The 24,931-nt window shown below is 40.3% G+C and overlaps 3 protein-coding genes across 4 annotated transcripts; 2 read left to right on the forward strand and 1 right to left on the reverse strand.

Annotated features, from left to right (window-relative positions):
• Positions 1 to 2,527: 2,527 nt before the first annotated feature.
• On the forward strand, positions 2,528 to 6,853 carry asnsd1 (asparagine synthetase domain containing 1). Its single transcript, XM_069663060.1, has 4 exons — positions 2,528 to 2,602; positions 3,070 to 4,537; positions 4,734 to 4,915; positions 6,057 to 6,853. Exons 2-4 carry the CDS (start codon positions 3,131 to 3,133, stop codon positions 6,301 to 6,303), a joined length of 1,836 nt encoding a protein of 611 aa, XP_069519161.1. The 5' UTR covers positions 2,528 to 2,602; positions 3,070 to 3,130; the 3' UTR covers positions 6,304 to 6,853.
• On the reverse strand, positions 6,360 to 9,566 carry LOC138592307 (glucose-1-phosphate adenylyltransferase). Its single transcript, XM_069663061.1, has 8 exons — positions 9,315 to 9,566; positions 8,641 to 8,730; positions 8,449 to 8,528; positions 7,929 to 8,044; positions 7,707 to 7,804; positions 6,988 to 7,056; positions 6,830 to 6,888; positions 6,360 to 6,611 (listed from the first exon to the last, which is right to left on the reverse strand). Exons 1-8 carry the CDS (start codon positions 9,504 to 9,506, stop codon positions 6,494 to 6,496), a joined length of 822 nt encoding a protein of 273 aa, XP_069519162.1. The 5' UTR covers positions 9,507 to 9,566; the 3' UTR covers positions 6,360 to 6,493.
• A 1,459-nt stretch (positions 9,567 to 11,025) lies between these two features.
• sympk (symplekin) lies at positions 11,026 to 24,114 on the forward strand. 2 transcript variants are annotated; one of them, XM_069663685.1, is made up of 27 exons: positions 11,026 to 11,157; positions 11,470 to 11,597; positions 11,947 to 12,012; positions 12,159 to 12,212; positions 12,312 to 12,385; positions 12,482 to 12,608; positions 12,753 to 13,002; positions 13,104 to 13,274; positions 13,785 to 14,033; positions 14,259 to 14,410; positions 14,501 to 14,651; positions 14,850 to 15,072; positions 15,173 to 15,323; positions 15,682 to 15,917; positions 17,176 to 17,257; positions 17,343 to 17,456; positions 17,569 to 17,716; positions 18,703 to 18,863; positions 19,252 to 19,360; positions 19,455 to 19,555; positions 19,782 to 19,872; positions 20,142 to 20,243; positions 21,299 to 21,486; positions 21,761 to 21,937; positions 22,040 to 22,162; positions 22,354 to 22,527; positions 23,764 to 24,114. In XM_069663685.1, exons 2-27 carry the CDS (start codon positions 11,529 to 11,531, stop codon positions 23,929 to 23,931), a joined length of 3,711 nt encoding a protein of 1,236 aa, XP_069519786.1. In that variant the 5' UTR covers positions 11,026 to 11,157; positions 11,470 to 11,528; the 3' UTR covers positions 23,932 to 24,114. The 2 variants fall into 2 exon arrangements, with proteins under 2 accessions (XP_069519786.1, XP_069519787.1); XM_069663686.1 differs by having other exon boundaries at positions 22,040 to 22,129.
• The last annotated feature ends 817 nt before the right edge of the window (positions 24,115 to 24,931 follow it).

Here is a 24,931-nt window from a genome sequence, read left to right on the forward strand (position 1 = left end):
ACAGGGAAACACTTGATGAAATCTCACCTGCAGGGCGGTGTACCTGAGGCTGGATCAGATTATTCATCCATTCTTTATGAAGGAATTCTGTTTTTTTTGTGCTGAACTCTTAGACCTTGTTGCAAGAGCACTTAAAGGTATTACAGCGCAGCTCCATTGGCCAAGTATTTCATTGACGGTTGGCCTGAATAACTGAGGTGGGGCTCTTGAGGTGTCCCAAGATCTTATGGCACTGGACACAGTAAGATTACAAAACATCTCAATAACAAAAGAACCAAAAACAATGATTAAGATTGTAATCTCTACCCATTTTTGGAACATAACGGTGTGGTCTTATTGTTTCTGTGGAAATTAACCGCTACCAAAGGTCTAAGACTTGGACGTGTGCCCAACAGAGAACGATAAACATCAAAGTTCATTGTGTGCCTGTGACGACCTGGCCACCTTTCCCAAAATGACAGCCTGTATTTCCCAGGAATAAAGTGATAAACATCTGACAGCTGTTTCAAATCAATACTACATGGCAGCTTAAACCAACGTAAAGCATCAGACAGGTGTGTTTGTCTGCTACAGCTGCAGGTTCGAAGGGTGCTTGACCCACAGCTGGAGAAAGATCAACAATTGTGTCATCTAAGTCGGGTCATTTCTTGTTACCAGCTGTTTACCTCTGCCAAGCTGGTAAATCTCAGGTCCTTTAGATTAACTGTAAACACATTACATCAATAAGATCATAAGCTGCATATAAGAGGTGGACATAGCCTCTTGTTTTCAGTCGGGAGTCTAATGCAGAAGGGCCTTAAACCTGCAGAAAGAGGCCTGCTTTATGAAACCAGATTGGAAAACGACCCTACTTTTAAGACGGGGTCATAGTCACAGGAATGTCTGCCATTGGTTTGTTGACTTGAAACTTGTGATTGAGATAATTCACTCACAGGGAATTTTTTTTACTGAGGTAATAAATAAACTAAGTAGGGTATTTTTTTCATTGGCTTGTGTTTCTAACCAGTGGAGTCGCCCCCTTCTTACCATCTGAAAACATGCAGGTTTAAAACACTTCCACATTGGCCTCACTTTTGAAACAAAGAGGCTGCTCCACTTACTATTAACTGTTTATATTCTAGTAATTCTCATTACAGTGGGACATATAATAAGAGGAGTGGGTCACTTGAAATCAAAGAACATAAGCGGAATGAGACACATAATGCTGAACTTCGACAAACACAAGAATTATTACCCATTGAAATGTTGTTTACAATGATCTTTTAGTTTTGGCTTTCCTGTTTGAGACAAAGGGTTATTATTGAATATTTCTCTTGGTTTTTTTTAATTTCTTTTAATAATTTTTAGTCTTTGTCTCTATGACTACTGTCTGGCTAATGTTGTTGTGTCCTACATGTAGGCTACTTAACAAGTAACCTTCATATGTGCACTTATACATTTCGTTACTTCCTCACATTTCTTATTTATAATTTTGTATGAATGACATAATGCCAGCCCATTTCACGAATGGCTGTTATGTTGTAGGTATGTAAGTTATTTGCTTTTACTTTGGTTTATTTGTTTTGAGTGGGTGGGATACATATATACAAAGACCTTTATTATAATGCCATAATGCCTGAAAATGTTATACAATACATAGAGGCAAATATTTGTACTTGGAAAGAAAACAGAATTAAATACACATACATAATGTTAATTTTTACAAAGACATTTTATTCATTGTTTTAATAAATTTGCTCATTGTGGACTAAAAAAATGTGTATTCATGTGGGGCAAATATGTTGCAGAGCGATATTTTTTGTATTTTCAGATGGAAATAGTTTTGCATACAGAATCTGTAAAAGGATTAAAAATGATGAAAATTATGTTCGTGTCATCCGCCCAGCTCCAGGGGGCAGTAAAGTCCAAAGTGGACTGACCTCCGTACCCGGAAAAGATCTCAGAGCTAGAAAAAATGTGAAAAACTGATGCTAGCTAGCTTCTACTTCTTAGATTAAAACTCTGAACTGTCTTTGTCCACATTTCTTTTGACCAAAATGTCTTCGAAAAGCCGAGATAACGACGATAATTTTGAAGGACAGTCTGCACTCAAGGAGGAGCTGAACAAAAAGGTAGCTTAGCCACAACATGTTGCTGTTAGCTAATGTATTAGCAAAAAATATTAGCTGGTAAACATGTAGCATATCTGAAGGATGGCATTATCGGGACGTAAGAGTATACAAAACGTTTTGATATACAGACTTATAGCCGCCTTTCTTTTTTATTGTTGCCTGAATTCGTTTTAACAGTAAAATACGTATTTACTTACAGATCAAGGAGCAGAAGGTTGTGGTGGACGAACTTTCCAATCTGAAGAAAAGCCGGGTGAGTAAAGTGTTTAGGAAAGCCAAAGTCTACCTGATACTAACCTATAATCTGATTTAATTATTCAAACGTTACTATGCCCTATAAACTATGAAGAGAGATGTATAGTTTGTGTATGAAGAAGGTGTATTAACCTACACTTTCTATGTCTTATTCCCTCAGAAAGTCTACATCCAGCAGAGGAACAGTAACATATTCTTTCTAGCAGACAGAGGTCAGACACTGAGTTCAAGCAAAAGTAAGTTCAGAGCTGTAAACTTAAGTACATAAACATTATTTTAGTAAATCCGTTATCTGTTGTCTAATCTATTAATCCCAAATATAATTCGATAATAAAGCATTGTATCAATACTGAAGAGTGTTAGAGCCAGGCTTAAGGGAAAAGGGAAATTTTCTGAAATACTGAAAGTTCTTTATTATTGAGAATTCAACTTTATTCTTAACGCTTCAAGGTTATTCTCGAAATGCAAAAGAAAAAGGTTTCTTTGCATTTTGAGAATGAAGTTAAAATTCTCAAAATGGAATAAATCGTCTTCCTCATTTTATCTTTGCACCAATACTGAAAGATCAACTTAATTCTCAACCTTCCAGATGTATTCTCAAAATACAAAATAAAATAATCTTCCTCCTGTCATTTTTCTCCCACTGACCCTTATACTCCGTATGTCATAGATAAACATAACAGATGATATTCTCTGTCTACAGGGGAGCTGGATAACATGAAGAAGGAGCTGCAGGATATGTAAGACTCTCCTTCAACACAACAATGTGCGGCATATTCTGTCTGCTCAGTCTGTCACCAGCTCAGATTGAGTGGGACAAAACCGTTCATGAACATTTGAAGAGAAGAGGACCCAACTTAAGCCGGGATCTCACAGTCCGAGGCACAACTCCCTGCTATCAATGTTTGTTCTCTGCCCATGTTCTTCACATGAGAGGGCTCCTCACCCCTCAGCCGGTTCAAGACAACGCTGGAAATGTCCTGCTGTGGAATGGGGAGATTTTTGGAGGTGTCCCAGTAATGCCAGAGGAAAATGACACTGCTGTTATCTCTCAGAGGCTTTCATCTTGCAACAACCCCTCAGAGATTCTGTCCGTTCTGTCCTCTATGCGCGGACCGTGGGGGTTTGTTTACTACCAAAAGGCTGCCGACTGCCTCTGGTTTGGAAGAGACTTCTTTGGCAGGCGGAGTTTGTTGTGGAAATTTGATGCAGACATAAACGCCTTGACTCTGACTTCTGTTGCTGCCTGCAGTTCTGGCCCTGATGAGTGTATTTGGCAAGAAGTCCCAGCAGCTGGTGTTTACAGGATTGACCTGAAGGCAGTGACGGAAGGTGGTTCAGTCGTGTTTGAAGTTTATCCTTGGGCTCATGGAGGAAATGATCTTGTCTCAAGCTGCAGTGATGCTGTATTGGCGTCTGTTCCGAGCGGCTGTGCTGCTGTGATGAACCAGGCAGGCCTAACACTCACCTCACCTGTGTGCCCTCTTAATACATCCATCCCAGAGTCATCAAATGAACAAGAAATTCATCCAAACTCATGTGCTAAGGATCTGGAGCAGCTGCTCGCAAGCAAAGACAAAAATGATGAAGTTAACAATCTTATCGATGTTCTCAGTGAGGCAGTAAGGCGACGTGTTCAGTCTCTGCCTTTCAGGAGGCAGGAAGATTCCCCTCTTACTTATAAACAAGCTAGTGTTGCTATACTTTTCTCAGGAGGTATCGATTCAATGATCCTGGCTGCATTAGCTGATTGTCACATACCTGCTCATCAACCAATAGACCTTCTCAATGTAGCGTTTAAACTACAGGAGCCAAAGAAGCAGAAAGAATCTGCAAAGAAACCCAAAAAGCACAAAAATAAGCCCACAGGTGATAAAGCTGGAGTTGATTCCCCAATTTCCAGCCCCTTTGATGTTCCAGACAGAATTACAGGAAGAGCCGGTCTCAAAGAATTACAAGACTTGAATCCTGAAAGAAGGTGGAACTTTGTTGAAGTCAACGTAACGCAGGAGGAGCTGCAGGAAATGCGGCAGGAGCGTGTTTGTCATCTGGTGCATCCACTGGATACAGTGCTCGATGACAGCATTGGATGTGCTGTGTGGTTCGCAGCCAGAGGGTCAGGGTTCATCACTGAGGATGATGACCAGAGGCCCTTCACATCGTCAGCAAAGGTGAAATACAAACATCAGACTTTCCAGGAACAAAGGTTTCTGAGCTCTGTTGAACTTTATACCAATGTGGGAGATTGAAGGAAATTATCAGTAAATATGTCAGAAATGTGTTTCTTTTCTCACCATTAATGAACAAAAAAATGTGCAACCAAGGTGTTTAATATTAACATTTACCAGCTTTCCTGTGTTGCTGCAGGTGATTTTGACAGGAATAGGAGCAGATGAGCAGCTTGCAGGTTACTCCAGACACAGAGTCAGATTTAAGATGTCGGGACACGAGGGACTGATCCAGGAGCTGGCCATGGAGCTGGGCAGGATCTCTTCCAGGAATCTGGGCAGAGATGACCGAGTGATCGGGGACCATGGGAAAGAGGCGAGGTAAGTCTGTTCGAAGTGCCTGTCACATGTGAACAGAGCTTTAAGTGATGTATCAAAATTCACTTTATATTTCTGTTCAACAGTTATATACGGTAAGTCATAAGGCATTAGGTTTTTTTCATTTCATTGTTATTTATGTGCATCAGGACCATGATAATAACACAAATGGAGCACAAAGAGAGAGTACAACAAATATTACTTTAACAAAAGGGATTAAATTAATATCTGAATATCTCTGATTGTTTTAATCCAAATCAGTTTTAACATAGATGGGCGGTTTAAGTAATACTTTGGTGCCTACTTTCATTCTGCTGCTTATATTCAAACAAAATATGATACTCACCCTGCAAAAGGTCGTCATTATGAAGGTAAAACAACAGAAAAATAACCATCAAAGGTTCTCTGTGAAGCAAGTTATGTTTACATTTAGGATTTAAGATGTTTTATTTATCCGTAGGTCGTTATAACATAAACAACATACGTTATATTAATTTTTTTTATTAATTTAAAACTAAATAAATTAAAAGAGCTTGATATGATTGTGATATTATTGTAATAAAAACCTTAATAGAGTGGTGTTGTACAAATTATATTCAACAATAAAATTACATTAAAGAATTATTGGCTATGGAGGTTATTAAAATGCACTGTTTTGTAGTGTCTATAGGTAGTTAATATAATCCTGCAGTCAAGCACCATCACTGACCTGATGTGAACTCATCACAGTGCATTCAACTGAAGTCTGCGAGGGCTCAGTCTGCAATACCAGAGGGTGGACATGTGGATTCAGCCAACAAAAGAGGAGCCTACTCATTAAAACATCAGTGCTCGTAGTTGTCAGAACACTCCACAGGGTACCTTAAACTCAAGAAATATCTTATTACTTCTTCTGTTTGTAGCTTGAAGCCTGTTTGACAGAATAACTACTTTGTTTTTGGCAGCTAAGAAGTGGAAGAAAAATCCAAAAACAGGGCCAAAATGGAGAGGGTGCCTCTAAAATTGAAACATAAGCTAATAAGAACTCTGAGTAGTTAAGCAGCATGTTGTTCAGCACTGTTGTAATGTTAAGTGTGATCTCCACAGTGTTCCAATCACCTCTATTGTTAAGAGTATCTGACTTGTAAAACTCTGGCTTCTGCAGGTTTCCCTACTTGGACGAGGACGTGGTGAGCTACTTGAACTCTCTTCCCGTGTGGGAGAAGGCGGATCTGTCGCTACCTCGAGGTGTCGGGGAGAAACTCCTCCTGAGACTGACGGCGAAGCAGCTCGGCCTCGGCCCATCAGCCGTCCTGCCCAAGAGAGCCATGCAGTTCGGCTCCCGCATCGCCAAGATGGAGGACAAACATGAGAAGGCCTCTGACAAATGCACAAGACTGCTCACAGGGTAGACTTTATAAAAATCATTTAATAGAAAATATTCATTATAAAATTACATACAATTAATATTAAAGGCAATATTTACAGTTTTAAAATTGTTGATCCACTGTTACAGACTGATTCTTGTAGTTTTGATTGTTTTCTCTTTTTTTTTTTTACACTGGGAAATAAATACGGTGTTTCTGTCTACTTCTGTTTTAACTACACCATGTAGGTCTCAACATCTTGTTTTTCTTTGAAGTAAAGGTCACATTCAATGTAAGAAGGCAGATTTCCAACATCAAAACGCCCAGAAATCTCATGAATGTAAACCGGCTTCCTGAAAGAAAGAAAAGAGGAAGGGCAGGGGGGGATGATTTATGAAGGAAATGTAGCCAGATTAACACCTAAAAAGTGTATTAGATTTAGTTTAGTAGCTGCATCCTTGCTCATTTACATAAAATATAAAAAACACGCAAAATAATCCAGATCAGATTTTAAACTATAAGCACAAAAGAAGGCCAGACGCTTGTCACACAGCAGTCCTGCAGAACTTACCTTGGAATGAGCCACGACACAAAGTTTCCTGGGGCATCTTTCTCCTCAATAGGAGCCTCCTGTGGAAATAAGAAGATGTGTTTTACAGTGAAATTAATAAACACATAATTCACTGTTAATTCACTCCACATGACGGACATTTAATTAATTAAATGTACCTTTTTTTCCTCTAAGAAGGTGTCCAAGAGAGGAAGGTTTTTCTTGGAAAACACATAGAAACACGGACACTGAAAGAAAAGTGGAAATTATTAGCTGTGTGTTGTCTGAAATTCGAAATGCTGTTTGATGCATTTTCTGTACATGTCAGGTTTAGCTCACATATATTAATAACATGACTATTGTCTTATTTCTTGTCAGCATATTAGACAGAATGATTGGTCGGCCTTTGTGATTTGTGATCTCACTCTAGGAGAAGATGACCTATATAAAATGGTGTGTTTGTAACATTAGATGCAGTGATTTATGGCCCAGCTCCACCATTTGGATTACACAGTATTTTCTGTGTACAAAGTGCATAGTAAAACGTTTGCCTTTGTGAGTCTACAGTCTGCAAACATTTGTCTTTATTAAGACTTTATTTCTTAGCAATAGACATCTGTCAGCCCTAAAGTCGTTTATCTTAAGTCTTGAAGTACATTTCGCTGTTGTTCACAGCATACTTATAGATAGATACTTTATTAATCCTTCACAGGAAATTACACTGTCACAGCAGCAATTAGTCAAAACACCTAATCTGAAACTGAACATAAAAACATTTGAGCACATAAAAATACTAAAATAAGTTCCTAAAACAGACTTTAACTTACAAAGAAAATAGTAAAAATAGCTAAAAATTGTAATAAAAAATAGAAATGTTCAGTGTCTGTGTTTGACTTACAGCTCTCCTTGACTTTGTTTCAGAAGGCAGCGGTTTCTCCTTCATGCAGTGGACACGCAGATCACCATCTACTTCCAATATCCCGTATTTACTAGTTTCTGTACAGACACACAAAACAGAGAATCAAATTTGAGCACAAGGCCAATTCATGTTTTTTATTTCAGACTATTCACCCCCTTTCCTACACGCTCTCCTCCTTTAATTTTACACTTAATTTCTCACCCTCTTCTTTGCACTGGTAGGAGAGCACCAGACAGTTGTCCTCACACTCTGCTTGGAGGTTAGAAAGCCTTTCTTTGACTTTAGTGAGGCTGAAGTCTTCTTTGAAGAGGGTGTCACTGTTACAGATAGAATAAGTTGTATTCATTTGTCAGAAACAGGCTTTCATTTTGCATCTGTTAAAGAGTAATACATATATTTTAAACCCGAGACGAGTGCGTCAGTCAGCAGCTGGAACCAGGCGGTTCAATGTAGGTCAAATAAAAGTGATTGTTTTTGCCACTGACAAGAGTAAGATGCTTTTTTTGAAACCAGAAACAATCGTTTTATCTTTCTCAACAAAGCCACCTCGACTTTCAGTGGACGTACTCCGAGGGACATTTTCTCCTAAGGATTACTGTGCATCCATTACAGCATTACTGGCTGAACAGTCTACTGGAACAATATGCAAAAATAGGACCATGGTTAAAAATACCAAAATTCCCACATGGTAATATTGATAATATTTACTCAGTAAACTTACCCCCCAATTACAACGACATGATCTTCTATCTTGAAGTGCTTAACTGCAAGCTGCAGGCAGGCCACAGCACCAAGACGGCCCTGGTGGAAGAAGAAAGTTGAATTAAAGGTTTAATCACTGAAAAAAATGCTGACATAAAATTCATTCAAATAGGCTTAAATCCCCTTCTCAAAATTGTAAAATAATATTTACATCATTGCTTTTCGTCTGATCGCTGAGAATCTTCACATTTGTGAAATGTGATGCCCATTCTTCAAATGCAGCGTTGTACAGAGCGTTAGTCTGTGGAGAGGAGAGCAGTGTAAAGACAGTGGTCATTCATTCAGTTCAGGTTTACACAGGTAAAAGGGATGAATTTCAGGCATGACTGCATTTCAAATGCATGGTAAGATGTTCATTTCTGTATTGGCTTAAAAAGCACATTGTATATAAAAATGAGCTCAAAATATTTTTAAAACTTCGCCTTTTGCAGAATAGTTTTTTGTTATTATTGTTATTATTAATGCATTACCATGTAATTGGCTTATAGTAACAAATGTCATCAGACTTTTAACTGTATTTTCACTCAATTTCATATCTGGCATGTGGAATTGTTTTGTTATTGATATATATTTTTAGAGAAGGTTTGGACGCTTTTTATAAATATATTGTCAATGAGGTTAAAGGGATGACCTTTAAAATTATTTATAAATACTGTAATGTAGTCAAAGGTAAATTATTTCACTCTAATATTGTGGTGCAAAATAAGTATAATGTAACACAACATGAAAACTATAAAACTAGTACAAGCACCTCAACTTGTAGGAACAGTACTTGAGTAAAGTTACATTTCACCTCTGCATACACTGTTGCTACTGTTTACTTACTACAACATAGATGCCGTCCACAAACCCAGATGCGGTCAGAGCATGGACCCAGTGAGTTATCAAAGCACACCGTCCCACTGGCAGCAGCGGCTTGGCAATGCCGGCCAGGTGAGAGAACTTCCCGCTGCTATCTGCCACCACATCCCTCTGGAGCCTGGTTCCGTAACCAGCGGCGAGAATTACAGCTTTCATTTAAACTCTGAACAGAGGGAAAAGCTGCTAACTGTTAACCTGTATTACCAAGAAGGGAAGTAACTGACTAAATACCAGTGGAGAGTTGTAAAGTTGGTACACAGTCCACGAAGAGGGTTCGGACTCATCTCGCGATATTAGCTATCCGGCCAACGTCAAAAGTCTGGCTACGCGAGACCAGAGCCACGGAATTAAAGTACTTCCGGTTGGGTCTTCCAAAATAAAAGTAGAGCTTCTTCCGGTGAGTTCACAGGAACACAAATGTGGACTGTTTACATTTTTATTTAATAAAGATAAGTTGTAAGAATGATTTGTAAGAAATAAATAAATAAATTAAGTAGAGTGGTGTCGGTCTCGAACAAGTAGACTGTAACAGTTGGCTCCTGTAAGAGACAATTTTTCTTTTTGGAAAATTAAAACAACACATTAAAAAGTGCAGCCATATAACTAACAATCAATATACAAATAACATGTTTGAGCCAAGCATAATCATACGCGTTTATTACTATATCATCAAAATTAAATCGAATCTTTGTCAGATTTGTCAAGATTTAAATGTTGACTGGACCACTCCTACCTGTCTGCTGTAAATTTCACTCATCTGCAGTTTGACTAGTTACAGCCTTCTTGCATTCAAACAGCAACTAACATACAAGTTAATCTACTGTACTCATTGCAAACTATTTCCTAGATTATGTAAAATAATATAAAATGCATGAAATACATTCACAGTGTACTCTTATTGGCCTTAAACCATCCTTACACTGTAGATGTTAATACAGCAGAAATAATCAAAGTACAAAAAACGTTTGTCACCTGTGCTACCAACTTGATGCAGAAAGAGATGATCACTATCAAGAAGAAATTGTAATATAAAATGAGTGATCATATATTTCATCTCTCTTACTGCAGTCAAAAATACTTTATGTAAAGGGGGATCCATGTTATGGCAGTAAGGACTCAATGAGGAATGTTCTGTATACTATATGTTAGTAATTGCCCTGACATAAAATAGGCATCTTATTGATTATTGACACAACAAAAATGACATTATCAGTATTTGCAGTTTTATCCTTTCCAAAGCATGCTTATTTTAAAGAGTCTTGAAAACCCATCTCACTTTTTTGTTAATAGTACTTGAAAAGTTATTTTCCATATGTAAAAGTTATATTGAATGTGCTCTTGAACATATATATGGCATTAATTATGGACAATTTAAAACAATATGATAGAGATTAGGGGAGGACAGTGGAAATTGATGTTTTATTTTTTATTTTGATCCAATTTATATTACATAAAAACAAGTACTTAGGCCCTCTTTTTCTCTCTGTCTATTATTGTTATTATACCTTATCTGTAGATATATTTGTCCATGAAATTAAAATAGTTCAAAAACAGGTTACTTTTTACTTTAGCATCGCTGTCTGTGGTGCTGATCAGGGATCTGTGATAGAAGTGTCCAGCAGGGGCCGCTGTGTCATGCGTTTACCAACAGTAGAAGAAGAGCGATACCGCTAAACATGGCAGCTTCCCTTCTGAGCTTACAAAGTTATTTAGCTTATTGAATTTATAAAAGGTACTAGATTATTTAGTATATAAAACAACTCACATTTAATTACAGTTGCTACGACGAGATTAAGACCCTGTTCAGGTATAACATTTGTCTTTATAATGTTAAACCAGCTAGTGGTGTTAGCAATACAGTTAGCATGGGGCTAGCGCGCTAACTGGGAACAAAGTATTTTTATTGTGATACTCACTATTAAAGCTGATAATTATTGTATCATAAATCTACTTTGGTTAAAAACACTCAATTGTGCAAATCGGTATGGCGAGTAATGTGTAGCGCAAGTCTAAGCTATCGTCACACTTTTTAACACTAAATGTCAATGTGTTTATTCTCAACGACTTATGATATAGGGTACATGAACTACTAAATAGTAATATTTCACACATGTTTCAGAATTTAAAGGGATTTTGGAGACCATTATGCCCACATATTGAAGGAAGCAGAGTAGCATCATGGAAGTTTCTTCAGAGGAGGGAGAATCTGACGCTCCCCATGCCATCGACATGACCACGAGTGAAAAGGTAAGCCTCTTAAGTCCTAATGATGCACTATGAGTAGATCTGTGAATTATAGTGGCATAACAAAGATTTCGTGTAATGAGACGAGATATTGGCTGGATCTTTTGGGAATAATCCAGTATACCTGACAGTAGCATCAGTCACAGACGCAAATACTGTTATTTACATTACGTGGCTGATTTTTTGCAGGGACAGCTGTCAAATTATCAGGACTTAATTGGCGGCTTAAAAATAGATGACCTTAAATTGTATTCTTATCAGAAATGTTTGAAAGCAGCTTCTACACATTATACCCTATCTGCACAAGACAATCGGTACCATTTTTGACAGAGTTTTTGCTTTTCCATTCCAGGTGGTGGATCTTCTGAATCAGGCTGCCCTGATACCCACAGATGAAAAGCTTACAGTGCTCAAACAGGTTTGCTTTCTTCAGTAATGCTTTTGCTGGTTTAAAATGCTATTTCTCATTTCAATGGACTGTGAACTACCCCAGTGTGCTAACAACAACAACCCTATGAAGCAGTAAGTAGGTGATGGATGATGCAGCATCTATGTCATTTTCAGGTCCAGGAGCTCATCATTAACAAGGATCCCTCTCTTCTTGACAATTTCTTGGATGTAAGTAAACCTAGCTTTCTTAAATGTGTTTTGACCTGGTAAGCTGCATTCAGTATAATATGGTAGTAAACTAAAGGTTTTACATTATTCATCTTGTAGGAGATGATCGCATTTCAGACTGACAAGTCTATTGAAGTGAGGAAGTATGTCATTGGCTTCATAGAGGAAGCATGGTGAGTTGTTATCCAGTCATCTAACATTCATGTTTTTTTTAGAAAATGTTTTGTAGTTTTCAGCAATCCTGTTTCTTTATTTTATGTCTTTTCCAGTAAAAGGGACAACGAGCTCCTTCTCAGACTAATTGCCAATCTGAACATGTTGCTGAAGGATGAAAGTGTCAATGTGGTGAAGAAAGCCATCCTCACACTCACCCAGCTCTACAAAGTTTCTCTGCAGGTGTGTGATTTAGCCACACGAGTTGGTTCTTTTCATTTATTTTAGTCTGCTTTTTTTTCAAAAGAATATTCAACGGAATTAACTTACTAACACAATATCTGATGTGTTTTCAAACCCTTTCCTCTTCTGCCTCTGTCTTGCCAGTGGTTGGTGCGCTCTAAAGCAGTATCAGAAAGGCAGGAGGCATCCTGGGATATGGTCACACAGATGAAGGGGGATGTTCTGGCCTTGCTCGACTCTGAAAATGACGGCGTTCGCACTCATGCCATCAAGTTCACAGAATCATTAATCATCACTCTGTCACCGCGGGCGTCTGATTCGGACGTCCCCAAGCGACAGGAGGGTGACATCAGCCTGGACAAAGTTCCCAAAGATCACTCGTACATCCGCTACGGTACGGATGTCAGGAAATTGTTGTGATGACAATTGTGGTAGTTCACTCCATTAAAGCTTGTTTTATAGACCTAAAATCTTGATGCTGTTCCAAATCCACAGATGTTTTGTGCGAGGAGGGAAAAACTGCACTTGAGAGGCTGCTGAAGTTCATGGTTCATCCGGCCATCTCCAGCATCAACCTCACCACAGCACTCGGCTCTCTGGCCACGATCGCCCGTCAGAGGCCGATGTTCATGTCCGAGGTGGTGCAGGCGTATGAGACACTGCATGGTAAGAGACGCTGAACCACTGCAGAGTCATGTTTACATTATAAAACACAATTTGTTGTGTTGGTCTGATATTATGGAAAGCTTATTTTGATATTTAATCTGTCTATCTGACTAATAGTGAATTTAATTTCATTTTCACGACTAAAAACCTTTGAATATTTGAATTATCAGTATCTGTAATTGAGTTTGATTTTATTGGTTGTAGTTTAAGTTGCATTTATTTACAATGAACATTTCAATTAAGAAATTAGTTTGATTACAAGAATTAGCATTTTAACAAGTAATAAACACATTTTAGATTCATTAAAATGCTTTTGGTTAAAAATAACCTTTTGGATATGTTACTTATTATTAAAATTAATAATTAAAAAGCAATAAGCTATCTGCAACTGCTATAATGGATACTGATTAAAAGCTCAAAGGGCTCGCCATGTTGATAATGCAACAAAACAAACTGATTAATTTAGACTTCCCAAATCAAAGTATTTTTCCTTTTCCTGTACCTTTTTAGCCAACCTGCCTCCCACTCTGGCCAAGTCTCAGGTCAGCAGCGTGCGAAAGAATCTGAAGCTGCACTTGGTGGCGGTCCTCAAGCATCCCTGCAGCCTGGAGTTCCAGGGTCAGATCAGCACTCTGCTTTTGGACCTGGGGATGCCCCAGAGCGAAATAACCCGCTCTACACCTACACCTACACCTGCACCGCAGCCGCGCAAAAGGCCTCGTCATGACCAGTACAAAGAGGGGAAAAAGGTCAAGATGGGTGAGTGGTGATAGTACATTGAGACATTTTGGTTGAATAGATAAAGTCATTGGACTGTGTGTGCTACACTGGTGTTGGAAGTAAAGAATTTAATTGAACACATCAGCTGGATATTCAGGTTTTGAGTTTTTTAATTATGAAAAGCCTTTGGAGCTCTGTTAATTTATGAAAAGCACCATTCATTTCTGTGGTTTCAGTGGTTTTAATGTGTTCCTCTGTATTCAGAGCTAACCCTGATGGAAGATGATGAGGACAAAGAAGAGCCGGCCCCTCTCTCTGTCCCTAAACCAGCCGCTGTTCCAGTCGTTCAGTCTGCCATTGACCTCACAGCCGAGTTCCTGCACCCTCTGCTTAACCCCGACAACGTAGCAAACCTGGTGAGCTGCAGAGGCCTTTTTTATGTATGTTTCTGTCATTGAAGCCAAACTGTGACAGTTTAACTCATATCTCTGTGTGCCTCTGTTCAGGTGCTCATCAGCATGGTGTATCTGCCTGATGTCATGCCAGCATCCTTCCAGGCCACGTACACACCTGTGGAGTCAGCGGGCACTGATGCTCAAATTAAACATCTGGCCAGGCTGATGGCCACACAGATGACAGCAGCTGGGATTGGCCCAGGTGAGTAAGGAAGACATCTCACACAGAGTGGCAAAAAGGGTGTTTTTTTTTTTTATAGGAAACAGTAAGCAAAGGAATAGCTTGTAAACTATGAGTGCAGAGGATGCTATGGACGAGGAAACCTTTTGCACTGTACTCTAACATGCTTACATTATACTGTATGTTGGTTCGACTCTAATTAAAATCGTAATATTTTAGGACTTGAGCAGTGCAAAGCCAGAGAAGACGATGCAGGCAAAGGGGAAGGCACCGATGAGGATGCTGGTGGTAAAGACCTGCTTATCAAGCGCAAAAATCCGGCTGTGATGGTCGGACAGGCGATCTCTGTGGTGGGAGGTTACCAAGAAAAGGCTCCGACTCAGGAGGCTCCCGCCACAGTAAAGAGGCTCCCTGAACCCATCCTTCCTACGGCACAAACAAAGTGAGTTCTGGTGCTCAGAGAAAGATGAATAAAGTACTGTAAGCTGCACCTTTCTGTCTATGTTGGACTTCTCACACTGCATGGTGCTGTTCTGTTGCAGACTGGCAGGAGCGAGTGGGAAGAAAAAAGTGTTTAGACTGTCAGATGTCGTCCAGCCTTTATCAGACACCCAGATTGAGAAGTTAACCTCCAGAGCAGTCAAACGCATCCTGCACTCAGAGAAGGCCATCGCTCAAAGCGGCATGTCCCATGTAAGTTATCACCCTGTGGTCAATGTGCTCATTTCTACTCCCCATTTCTGTTCTAAGTTAAATATACAGTGTTTTGTTCCAGTGCTAAAACAATATGCTAACATAAATCCCACTACTGCCTACTTTCCCACGATTCACATTGGCATATGCAGCTAATTCTTGTCAGAATGTCAAATGAAGTTTGCACGCTTAAGCTTAAAAAGACCTCCTATTTAACCACTATTATGAAAAGGTTATGGCTAAGTGTTAAAAATGAATTGGTAAACGTGTGGAGGTTGTTGTTTGTGTAGCATTTTCGGGTTAATAAAGCACAAACGTGCTTGTGTAAAAAGATAACCTGACTAAATCTGTGCTGCAGGTGAGAGTGAAGCTCCTCTCCAGGCTCGTGACGCAGTTTGAAGGGATGATGAAAGAGGACGTGCTGGGATTTATACTGGACGACATCAGGACGAGGAGCGACCTGGCCTTTTCTCTCCTCTACCAAGAGTACAACACTTACCTCAGCCAGCTGCCAACCGGGCTGCTGGACAGCTACGACCACTGTCTCTACACTCTGCTGTCGGGCCTGCAGGAGAAACCCGAGCAGAGAGACGGGTGAGACACAATACTCAGCGTTCTCACATGTTTTTGTCATGCTTTGTTTTCATCTCTTATTTAATAATAGGGATTGAGATTGTGGACTAAAGATGGTGAAACATGGCTTTTCCCTGTTTTATAATGGGACACTGTGCTGGAGGGCTGGGCGATATTTGGAGAAAAATTCTATTTTCATTAAAAGTGAAATTGATCACAATATGATAATTTGATGGAGCTGTTGAGGAGTATTCTGTTACTGATTGAAGACTGGAGAAACCAGACAGTAGTTCATTTATCAGTTAAACTTTAGAATAAAGTTTAGTAACACGTGCTGTGACAATCTGGATTCATCCCAAAGGATTGCACGTACACACACACCCCAGTTAAACCCATTTCCACAACGCACTCACAGATTTGTCGTTTGCTCGCGCCACCATTCAAACCCACTTCCTTATTTTCCTGTCAGTGTTGAGGAGAGGGAGAGAGAGGAAGCAGTGCGGTCAGTCGGAATGAGTAAAGTTGTGTCTCACACTGTTTTCCTTTTTTTAAATAACAAAAAAAATAGAACCTGTAAAACCACTAAATACAGTTAGTATGCCCTCAATGTTCATCATTTCATGAGGTTTCTACCAAGAGCTGAATCATCTGCAGAGATCTGCTCCTCTTCAAAACAAACTGACCCTGCAGTTAAAACTGGTAAAAACATTTAATAAGTATTTTCAAGATACAAATCAGTGTTTTTGCGACACTCTTTGGTTTGGCTTGAGGGGCTGTGAGCCAAGCTGCCACTGGTAACTCTTGATTTTACTCTTGAAGTTGTTTTTTTCCCATGATGTCGCCACAGACGCCCAGTCTATAATACTGCAAATGCAAAGGCTTTCATCAGCGGGCCATAGGCTCAATCACCATTGTGTTACCTCATTCTGACATTTATTTACATGAAAATCTTTGAGATTATCACTTTAACGTATCGACATTTGTTGACTAAAACCTGTGATGCATCTTGCACAGTCGTTATGTTTTATTATCCAAGTTGCAAGTTTGAAAAAACGCAAACTAATGGGCTGTTGTTGTGTTAATTTCCACTATGTGATAGGCTGTTCGATCTATCCATACTGAGAAACAAATGTCCAAAGTTTGTCATGTTTATTGACAGAAGTTTTATCACCATCCCATATCAAGATCACTTAATCGCTCAGTGTTATTGTGAAAGGAAAAAAGAGCCCATTATTAGCCCAAATTAAATCACACTGTTTTCATGTTCTGTCTCTTTCAGTCTTTTCACCAAACTGGTCCTGGAGGCTCCGATTATAACAGAATCAGCGTTGGAAGTAATAAGACGTTACTGTGAGGACGAGGTAAAAGATGTAGTAAAGACATACCTTCTCCTACAGAGCCACTTCCCCACATGTCTTCTAACCTGTGTCGAAACCTCTGTTTCAGTCTCGGGTGTATCTGGGCATGACGACTCTGAAGGAGCTCATCGTCAAACGGCCCTCGAGGCAGTTTCAATATCTGCATGTACTTCTGGATCTCAGCTCGCATGAAAAAGAGAAGGTGATAACATTTCTTCTTCGTATATTTTTAATGTCTAACTTACACACACAGTTCGATTGAATCATTTATTTCCTCTGGTCCTCATAGTTTTCAATGTCTGTTTAATTCTCAGGTGCGGACCACTGCCTTGGCTTTCCTCAAGCGTATGTATGAGAAAGACCAGCTCAGGGACTACATTGAGAAGTTTGCCCTGAACTACATGCAGCTTCTAGTTCACCCCAACCCTCCGTCTCTGCTCTTTGGGGCTGACAAAGACACAGGTGTGGTATACAAGTGGATCTGAATCTGAATAGTACCTCACTAGTTACTGTCTCTGATGTACCTTTACACTGCTATCTGTCTATCTAGAGAATGAGCTACCCCACCTGTCATAATGAGCTATCCTACCTGTCAGAATGATCTACCCTACCTGTCACAATGAGCTCCCTTACCTGTCACAATGAGCTACCCCACCTGTCAGAATGAGCTACCCTACCTTTCAGACTGAGCTATCTTACCTGTCAGAATGAGCTACCCTACCTGTCATAATTAGCTGCCCTACCTGTCACAATGAGCTACCGTACTTGTCACAATGAGCTACCCTACCTGTCAGACTGAGCTACCGTACTTGTCACAATGAGCTACCCTACCTGTCAGACTGAGCTATCTTACCTGTCACAATGATCTCCCCTACCTGTCACAATGAGCTCCCTTACCTGTCACAATGAGCTACCCCACCTGTCAGAATGAGCTACCCTACCTTTCAGACTGAGCTATCTTACCTGTCAGAATGAGCTACCCTACCTGTCATAATTAGCTGCCCTACCTGTCACAATGAGCTACCGTACTTGTCACAATGAGCTACCCTACCTGTCAGACTGAGCTACTGTACTTGTCACAATGAGCTACCCTACCTGTCAGACTGAGCTATCTTACCTGTCACAATGAGCTACCCTACCTGTCACAATGAGCTACCGTACTTGTCACAATGAGCTACCCTACCTGTCAGACTGAGCTACCCTACCTGTCAGACTGAGCTATCTTACCTGTCAGAATGAGCTTTTCTTCCTCTCAGAAAGAGTTACCTTACTTTTGACTACTTTTATAGAGGTAGTAATCAATTTCAATATTTCCCACCTGACAGAATGAGTTACCTTACCCGACAGCACATTTCCAGTCCTTTCCCAGCCCAATACCTACAGACAGGTAACTTGCTTGTTTTTAGCCACCTCTCTGACCTCACACTGCTTTGTGTTTGTTTCGACAGAGGTGGCTGCCCCCTGGACTGAAGAGACGGTGAGACAGTGTCTGTTCCTCTACCTGTCCCTGCTGCCTCTAAACCACCGGCTGGTCCACGAGCTGGCTTCTGTCTACACCGAGGCCATCGCTGACATCAAACGCAGCGTGCTGCGAGCGATAGAGCAGCCTGTAAGTCATTAAATCAAGTCTTAAATCTGTTGTTTGTTTGTCTTAGGAGTAATGCTATATATTTTTGTTTCCTTCTTTAGAGCTCGGGTTGAAATTCCTTGTTCTTGTCAGGTGTCTGAGGCATTAATCATGTTTAAAAATGATTGGATTACACTAAGTAATCATGTCAAACTGTATACTGTAACTCATTTTTCTGGAGGTAAAGGTGACTGTTGTCATCTGATAGCATGTTGTTTCATAACAAAGAAAACAAACACGGTTTAAAATACATACCTCTGAGGTATTCAACTAAATTGCGCAAAAATTAACTCAGATTAAACAGTTCTCCTGTTGAGTTGACCTGTTTGTGAAAACTTCTGACACGCTTTTTTATCACCATTTCCTGCAGATCCGTGGGATGGGGATGAACTCTCCTGAGCTGCTGCTCCTGGTGGAAAATTGTCCCAAAGGGGCAGAGACGTTAGTGACTCGCTGTCTGCACATTCTCACAGATAAAGGTAAACATCACTTTTCATCATTACAGGATGACTGAGGCAAATTAGCAGAAAATGTTGCAGATGTATGAAACGAATCTTCTTCTCCTCCATTCAGTGCCTCCGTCTCCAGAGCTGGTGGAGAGGGTGAGAGACCTTTACCACAAACGAGTGCCGGATGTTCGTTTCCTGATTCCTGTCATTAATGGCCTAGAAAAGGTAATTTCATCAGTCCACTAAAGAATCCAAAGATGTTTTTTTTTATTAGAAGACTTTTAAGGCACCCAAATGATAAAATTCCTTTTGTTGATTGTTTATATTGCATAAAATGTACTAAAATGTAACTTCTGTCCAATATTCTTCACCCTTAGAGCAAATCTGATGATATTTATGATGAATTCTCGGATGGATTTTACTCAGTGTTTTGTTTGTTTTCCTCGTACAGAACGAAGTCATCCAGGCTCTGCCCAAGCTGATCAAACTGAACCCGATCGTGGTGAAGGAGGTGTTCAACCGCCTGTTGGGCACGCAGCACAGTAAGACCTATTTTTGTCTTCCAGGTTACCTTCATCCTAGCTCTCATTTTGAACATGAAGCACCCTGCTCACTCATTTGTACATTTTATCAAGAGCTTTGGCTTAAAGTTTTATTCTAGCTCGTAGTGAGTAGAAAATGTTATTAATATTATAACAATAATAAGATAATAAGATGTTATTTTATATATGTTAATTTTAATGACATATTTATTGCCAGTGCTTCTGTGACGGTCTGTGATGTATTCTTACTGTTGTTTTTTCTCTTCCAGGTGAGGGAAGTTCTTCTGTGTCCCCTCTCACACCAGGAGACCTGCTGATCTCCTTACACAACATTGACTCGACTAAATGTGACATGAAGTCCATCATCAAAGGTTTGTGAAGTCCAGACAAAACCCTAAAATAGACCGTCTGTTCAGTATGTTGGAGAGCTTCATCAGTGTCTCTGTGCAGCAGTTATGATACAGTCTGTTGTAATCTCTTGTCCTGATTCTAGCAACATTTATGAATATTACTGGACGATATTTTGGACTATAGACGGGTTACTACATGACTTTGTTTGCTTATTTAAAAAGAATAATATAGTGAGATTTCATACACTGTTCATAGGTGATATGATCATTGTCTGATTTTCCAAAGAGGATGTAGCCTCTGGATGTAGTATGTTGAGCAAATGCCAAAGAGCATTACACCTGCATTCTCTCTAATGGCCAACAGAGGGCGACTCCCCCGGATTGCAAAAACAATCAGATTGTTTACAAGTGAGGAAATGACCCTACGTCTTACTTGATTTATTACTTCCTTTTTAAGGAGTTTAGGGTCTCAATCTCCAGTTTCAGTTCTTCAAAGCCGCACGATGATCAACTTCTTGAATTTGGGTCCCTTTCAAAGTAATATGACATTTTTGTTCTGCCATATTTATTGCCATTTTAAAAAAATCAAGGAATTATACCAGATAAATGCAGTGTGTTTTAATGTTCATATAAACAATGAACAATGGTATTATTTGGGTCTTTTAAGTCACACAACAAACAAACTCCTCTCCTTCTTTTACCACACATGGTTCAGCGACTCTGACGCCCTTATGAAAAGGCAGAGAGTGAACAGGTGGAGCGACACGTTTATTTAGAAAATAATTACACACAGACTTGTAACTGTAATTGTAACTTGTAGGCTTCAGTTGTGTTACTTATACAGACTGTCATCTACTGTTTCTAATACTCTCACTTATAAGCCATCTTGCGTTACAGAGCGCCTGCCTAGATCATCCCACAGACATGATCTGTGACAGCAGCAACGTTGCATGCTTGTTTACAGTTTACAGGCAGGTGACACACAGACTATACTGCACAGAGGTCCTTTTTCAGATCGCTCTCTGCCGTGTTTGTACAACAGCTGACAATAAGAATGTTCTCTGTCTGCATCGCAGCTACCAACCTTTGCTTTGGGGAGAAGAACGTGTACACGTCAGAGGTTTTGGCGGTGGTGATGCAGCAGCTGATGGAGCAGAGTCCCCTCCCCATTCTGCTCATGCGTACCGTCATCCAGTCCCTCACCATGTACCCTCGACTGGGAGGCTTCGTCATGAATATCCTGTCCCGCCTCATCGTCAAGCAGGTCAGACACAAACTCCAGACAAATATTCATAGTTTTGAGAGTCATTGATGTCCCCAGATTCCTTTTTTTTCTCATTAGTTGTTGTTTAACCTGTCATTTATATAACAACTCTTTTGTCTACTCCCTGATCCAATGCTTTAGATGTCTTTCCGATAATTACCAGACCAGAGAAACAGCAAAACTCAGCAATTACATTGTTCATGTCCACTCATATTTTTTCATGTTAAATCACCTTTTTTTGCGGTCTACGGCTCATTGTTTTTCCTTGCTGTAGGTGTGGAAGTACCCCAAGGTGTGGGAGGGTTTTGTGAAATGCTGTCAGAGAACGAAGCCTCAGTCGTACAGCGTGCTCCTGCAGCTGCCGCCTGCTCAGCTAACCAGCGTGTTTGAACGCTGCCCGGAGATGAGAGAGCCTCTTCTACTGCACGTCCACTCCTTCACTCCTCATCAGGTAGAAGCGATTTCCAAGTTTACTAAACACACACTTAAGATATTCTTCCCTCTATTGGGGTTTCCTTATGTATCGACCCCCCTTTGTTTTTGTGTTCAACAGCAAGCTCACATCCCGGCCTCCATCATGTCGGTCCTGGAAGTAAACAAAAAACCAGAGCCTAAGCCTGAAGAGCCGGTCGTGGAGGACGAGGTAACTGATGAGGATATCAACATGATTCACAAGGTCCTTTTAACACACCACAGCTTTAAACATCCTCCAATGAAATAGGCATTATAATTTACATGATGTGTCTTCATTAAAAGGAACCACAGAACTTTAACTTCCTGTCTTTTCAGCATTGCTCGGTCCTGCATTGTTTCCCGTTGCTGTTCTAATTCTTAGGTTGTGATATCCTCCTCCTTCTTATAACACAGATGGAGCCAGTTCCTGTCCCAGTTGAGGAAGAGGCTCCCATTGCTGCAATGAAAGAGCCGGGGACGCCAGAAGAACAACAGCAGCCAGTCGTCCTGAAAGATGAGGAGGAACCGATGGAGCAACACGAGTCTGATCCAGTGATAGAGGAGGAAACAGCCGACACTGCTCCTCAGGTAACATTTAGCTTAAATAGGCCTATATGTTTATAAAAGGCTGGTTGATATGACCTATAGATAATATACAGATACTTTTAGACTATACACAGGCAATACACAATGTACAGTATCTCTGTATTTTTTACTATTTTCAAAAAATATCGTCTATTTTATTATTACCTGCATTGTGTGTGTATGCATGAAAACATTGTAGCTTGTATTTATCATACATACATATAACTTGAATGCAAAAAGTTCCTGTTTGCCTGCTTCCATCTCTTCTTCTCTGTGCATTGAGCTGCTTTGTCGTTACATTTAATAAAGTGAACCCAAATCTTTGATGTTTAGCCCTGTCAGCCACAAAGCCCAATATGTAAAAACAGTTACACAACAGACGGCCAACGCTGGCATCTTTGTACCCGATGAGGGACTTTAAAGTGTTAATCTTGAAGATCTCAGTTTCGTTCCCTTTGGCGGCACCTATGGTAGTAAACGGTAATTACTGGAGCACACTTCCCAGATATCCAGACAGTGCTGCATGTGTGACGTCCACGGTTGGCTCCGGTTGTAACTCTTGATTTTCCTCGCTGACGCTCGCTTTCCTTTTCAGACTGTTTGCTTCATCTGAGCGTCGAGTTTGTTTCTTTTTCTTTGGATTTTCACTTATTTAAAAGTTGTATCTGTAGTCATCCATCTTTTCTTTGTTTGTTCAGCCATAGTAGATTACTGTTTACTCGCAACACTTGCAGAGAGCGCAAAAGCAGCTGCTTAGCTCCGCCTACCCTCTCTGGCAGACCAACCACTGCTGGCTGATGGAAAACGCGTCACTAACTGGGTTGCTTGAGATATTTTCTGTGAAAGTCGCCACAGACACCCAGTCTGTGATACTGCAAATGCAAAGGCTTTCATCACTGGGCCATCGGCTCAATCACCATTGTGTACTGGATACCAATGTCTAGTCATTTATTAAGTCTCATTTAATACAAGCTATTAAATATCGATGATATCCAGTATTTTCGCCCACAACTATTTGGGATAATAAGTAAACAAATTGGGCCTTTTTTTCTGTACTCGCATGTAAATGTGTTCGGCTAAGTGGCAGCAAACTAAGCTGTCAGACTAAACACAAACAGGAACATTTAAGACAAGGGATCAACTGAAGGTGGAAAGTTTCATGCAGAATTTAATTCAGAATGAAAGAAAACGTGATCGGAGAACGTTTTGCATTGTATACTAATTTCTGGTTCTCCTCAGGTGGAGTTGACTAGAGCAGAGCAGACACCATCACCTCAACCAGAGCCGGCTGAGGAGCCGATGGAGACCGCTCAGCCTGAACCGTCGGACCCCGAGGAGCCAGAAAAAGATGTGGAAGCTGAAGTGACGGGACCTGAAGCTGGAAGCAGCGGTGAAGAAGCAGAATGACTGCTTGAAATAAAATGAACATTTCTCTCTTCTGCAAACATCCAACTGATTTCACAGCATTTATTTCCAGGAAATGTCTCTTTTTTTGTATTTGTAGAAAACAGATTGTGAGGAAAAAGATTCTAGGTAACAATTCCAGGAGTGTTCATGTCATAAGTTAGTAAATAAATCAAGAAAACACTGGTTTATAGAGGGCTTCCATTTTGTTTGTTCAACCTTCTTCCATCCAGATTAATCTGTTAAATAGATCATAAACGTCATAGATAAAGTTTAAAGACTTTTTAAAGCAGGTTTAATCATCAGTATGTGTGAAGCATGTCCAAGGAAAATGTCACAAGTGTGTTAGAACTGCTGGACACCCTCAAGACATTTATGTTAAAGCTCCTGTGAGGAACTTTCGGTTTGTGTTGATTTTGGCGCCCCCTGTGGACAAAGCTGTACCTCTGATCTCTGCTGATTTTGTCCTGTACATGCTTAAGTGGTGGTTTTACATGTGCATCCCTGTTTCTCACTCTTCCTTTTCTTTTTGGTTGACCGTCGGGGTCAGCCCTACAAATGGGTCTGTATGTGACTGACTGACTGACTGACTGACTGACTGAGTGGGTGAGTGTACTTTCAGAGCCGCAGAGAGAGAGAGAGTTGCAACATCGCAATGGCGGATCATGGAGCATATATATACTCTCTGTTTATACGGCTCTGGATACTTTGTTTGGGGAGGAGGCGGGGGCTGGTCATCCGCTGCTCCTCTGCTGTCCTCACCTACGTCCGCAGCGCGCACCTGCTTTCAAACACGTCATTGGCCTCATGAGAACAGTCCTTGTAAGGGCCCGATCAGACAGAACGCGCTTTGCTGGCTGTAAAACGCTGCCTTTTTTGTGGACGTAAACACCCAATCAGGCTTTTTTTCCTACTGTTGTTAAGGCAACCACCGAATCATTAGCTGTCATTAACCTAATCGTTACATTGTAAACTGACAGAAGGCCCGCCTCTCCTTTCATCC

Source organism: Semicossyphus pulcher, unplaced genomic scaffold, assembly GCF_022749685.1.
Source record: "Semicossyphus pulcher isolate SPU_LCO1_2020_fin unplaced genomic scaffold, fSemPul1.0.p SCAF_15, whole genome shotgun sequence".
Lineage (NCBI taxonomy): Eukaryota > Metazoa > Chordata > Actinopteri > Labriformes > Labridae > Semicossyphus > Semicossyphus pulcher.

Coding starts and splice junctions, on each gene's coding strand:
- asnsd1 (XM_069663060.1), top strand. CDS start 3,131: ATGTGCGGCATATTCTGTCTGCTCAGTCTGTCACCAGCTCAGATTGAG. Junction 4,538..4,733: donor CCTTCACATCGTCAGCAAAG/GTGAAATACAAA, acceptor GTGTTGCTGCAG/GTGATTTTGACAGGAATAGG. Junction 4,916..6,056: donor GACCATGGGAAAGAGGCGAG/GTAAGTCTGTTC, acceptor TGGCTTCTGCAG/GTTTCCCTACTTGGACGAGG.
- LOC138592307 (XM_069663061.1), bottom strand. CDS start 9,506: ATGAAAGCTGTAATTCTCGCCGCTGGTTACGGAACCAGGCTCCAGAGG. Junction 7,805..7,928: donor CTACCAGTGCAAAGAAGAGG/GTGAGAAATTAA, acceptor GTGTCTGTACAG/AAACTAGTAAATACGGGATA. Junction 6,612..6,829: donor GTGTCGTGGCTCATTCCAAG/GTAAGTTCTGCA, acceptor TCTTTCTTTCAG/GAAGCCGGTTTACATTCATG.
- sympk (XM_069663685.1), top strand. CDS start 11,529: ATGGAAGTTTCTTCAGAGGAGGGAGAATCTGACGCTCCCCATGCCATC. Junction 12,386..12,481: donor GGCTTCATAGAGGAAGCATG/GTGAGTTGTTAT, acceptor TGTCTTTTCCAG/TAAAAGGGACAACGAGCTCC. Junction 15,324..15,681: donor CTCAAAGCGGCATGTCCCAT/GTAAGTTATCAC, acceptor TCTGTGCTGCAG/GTGAGAGTGAAGCTCCTCTC.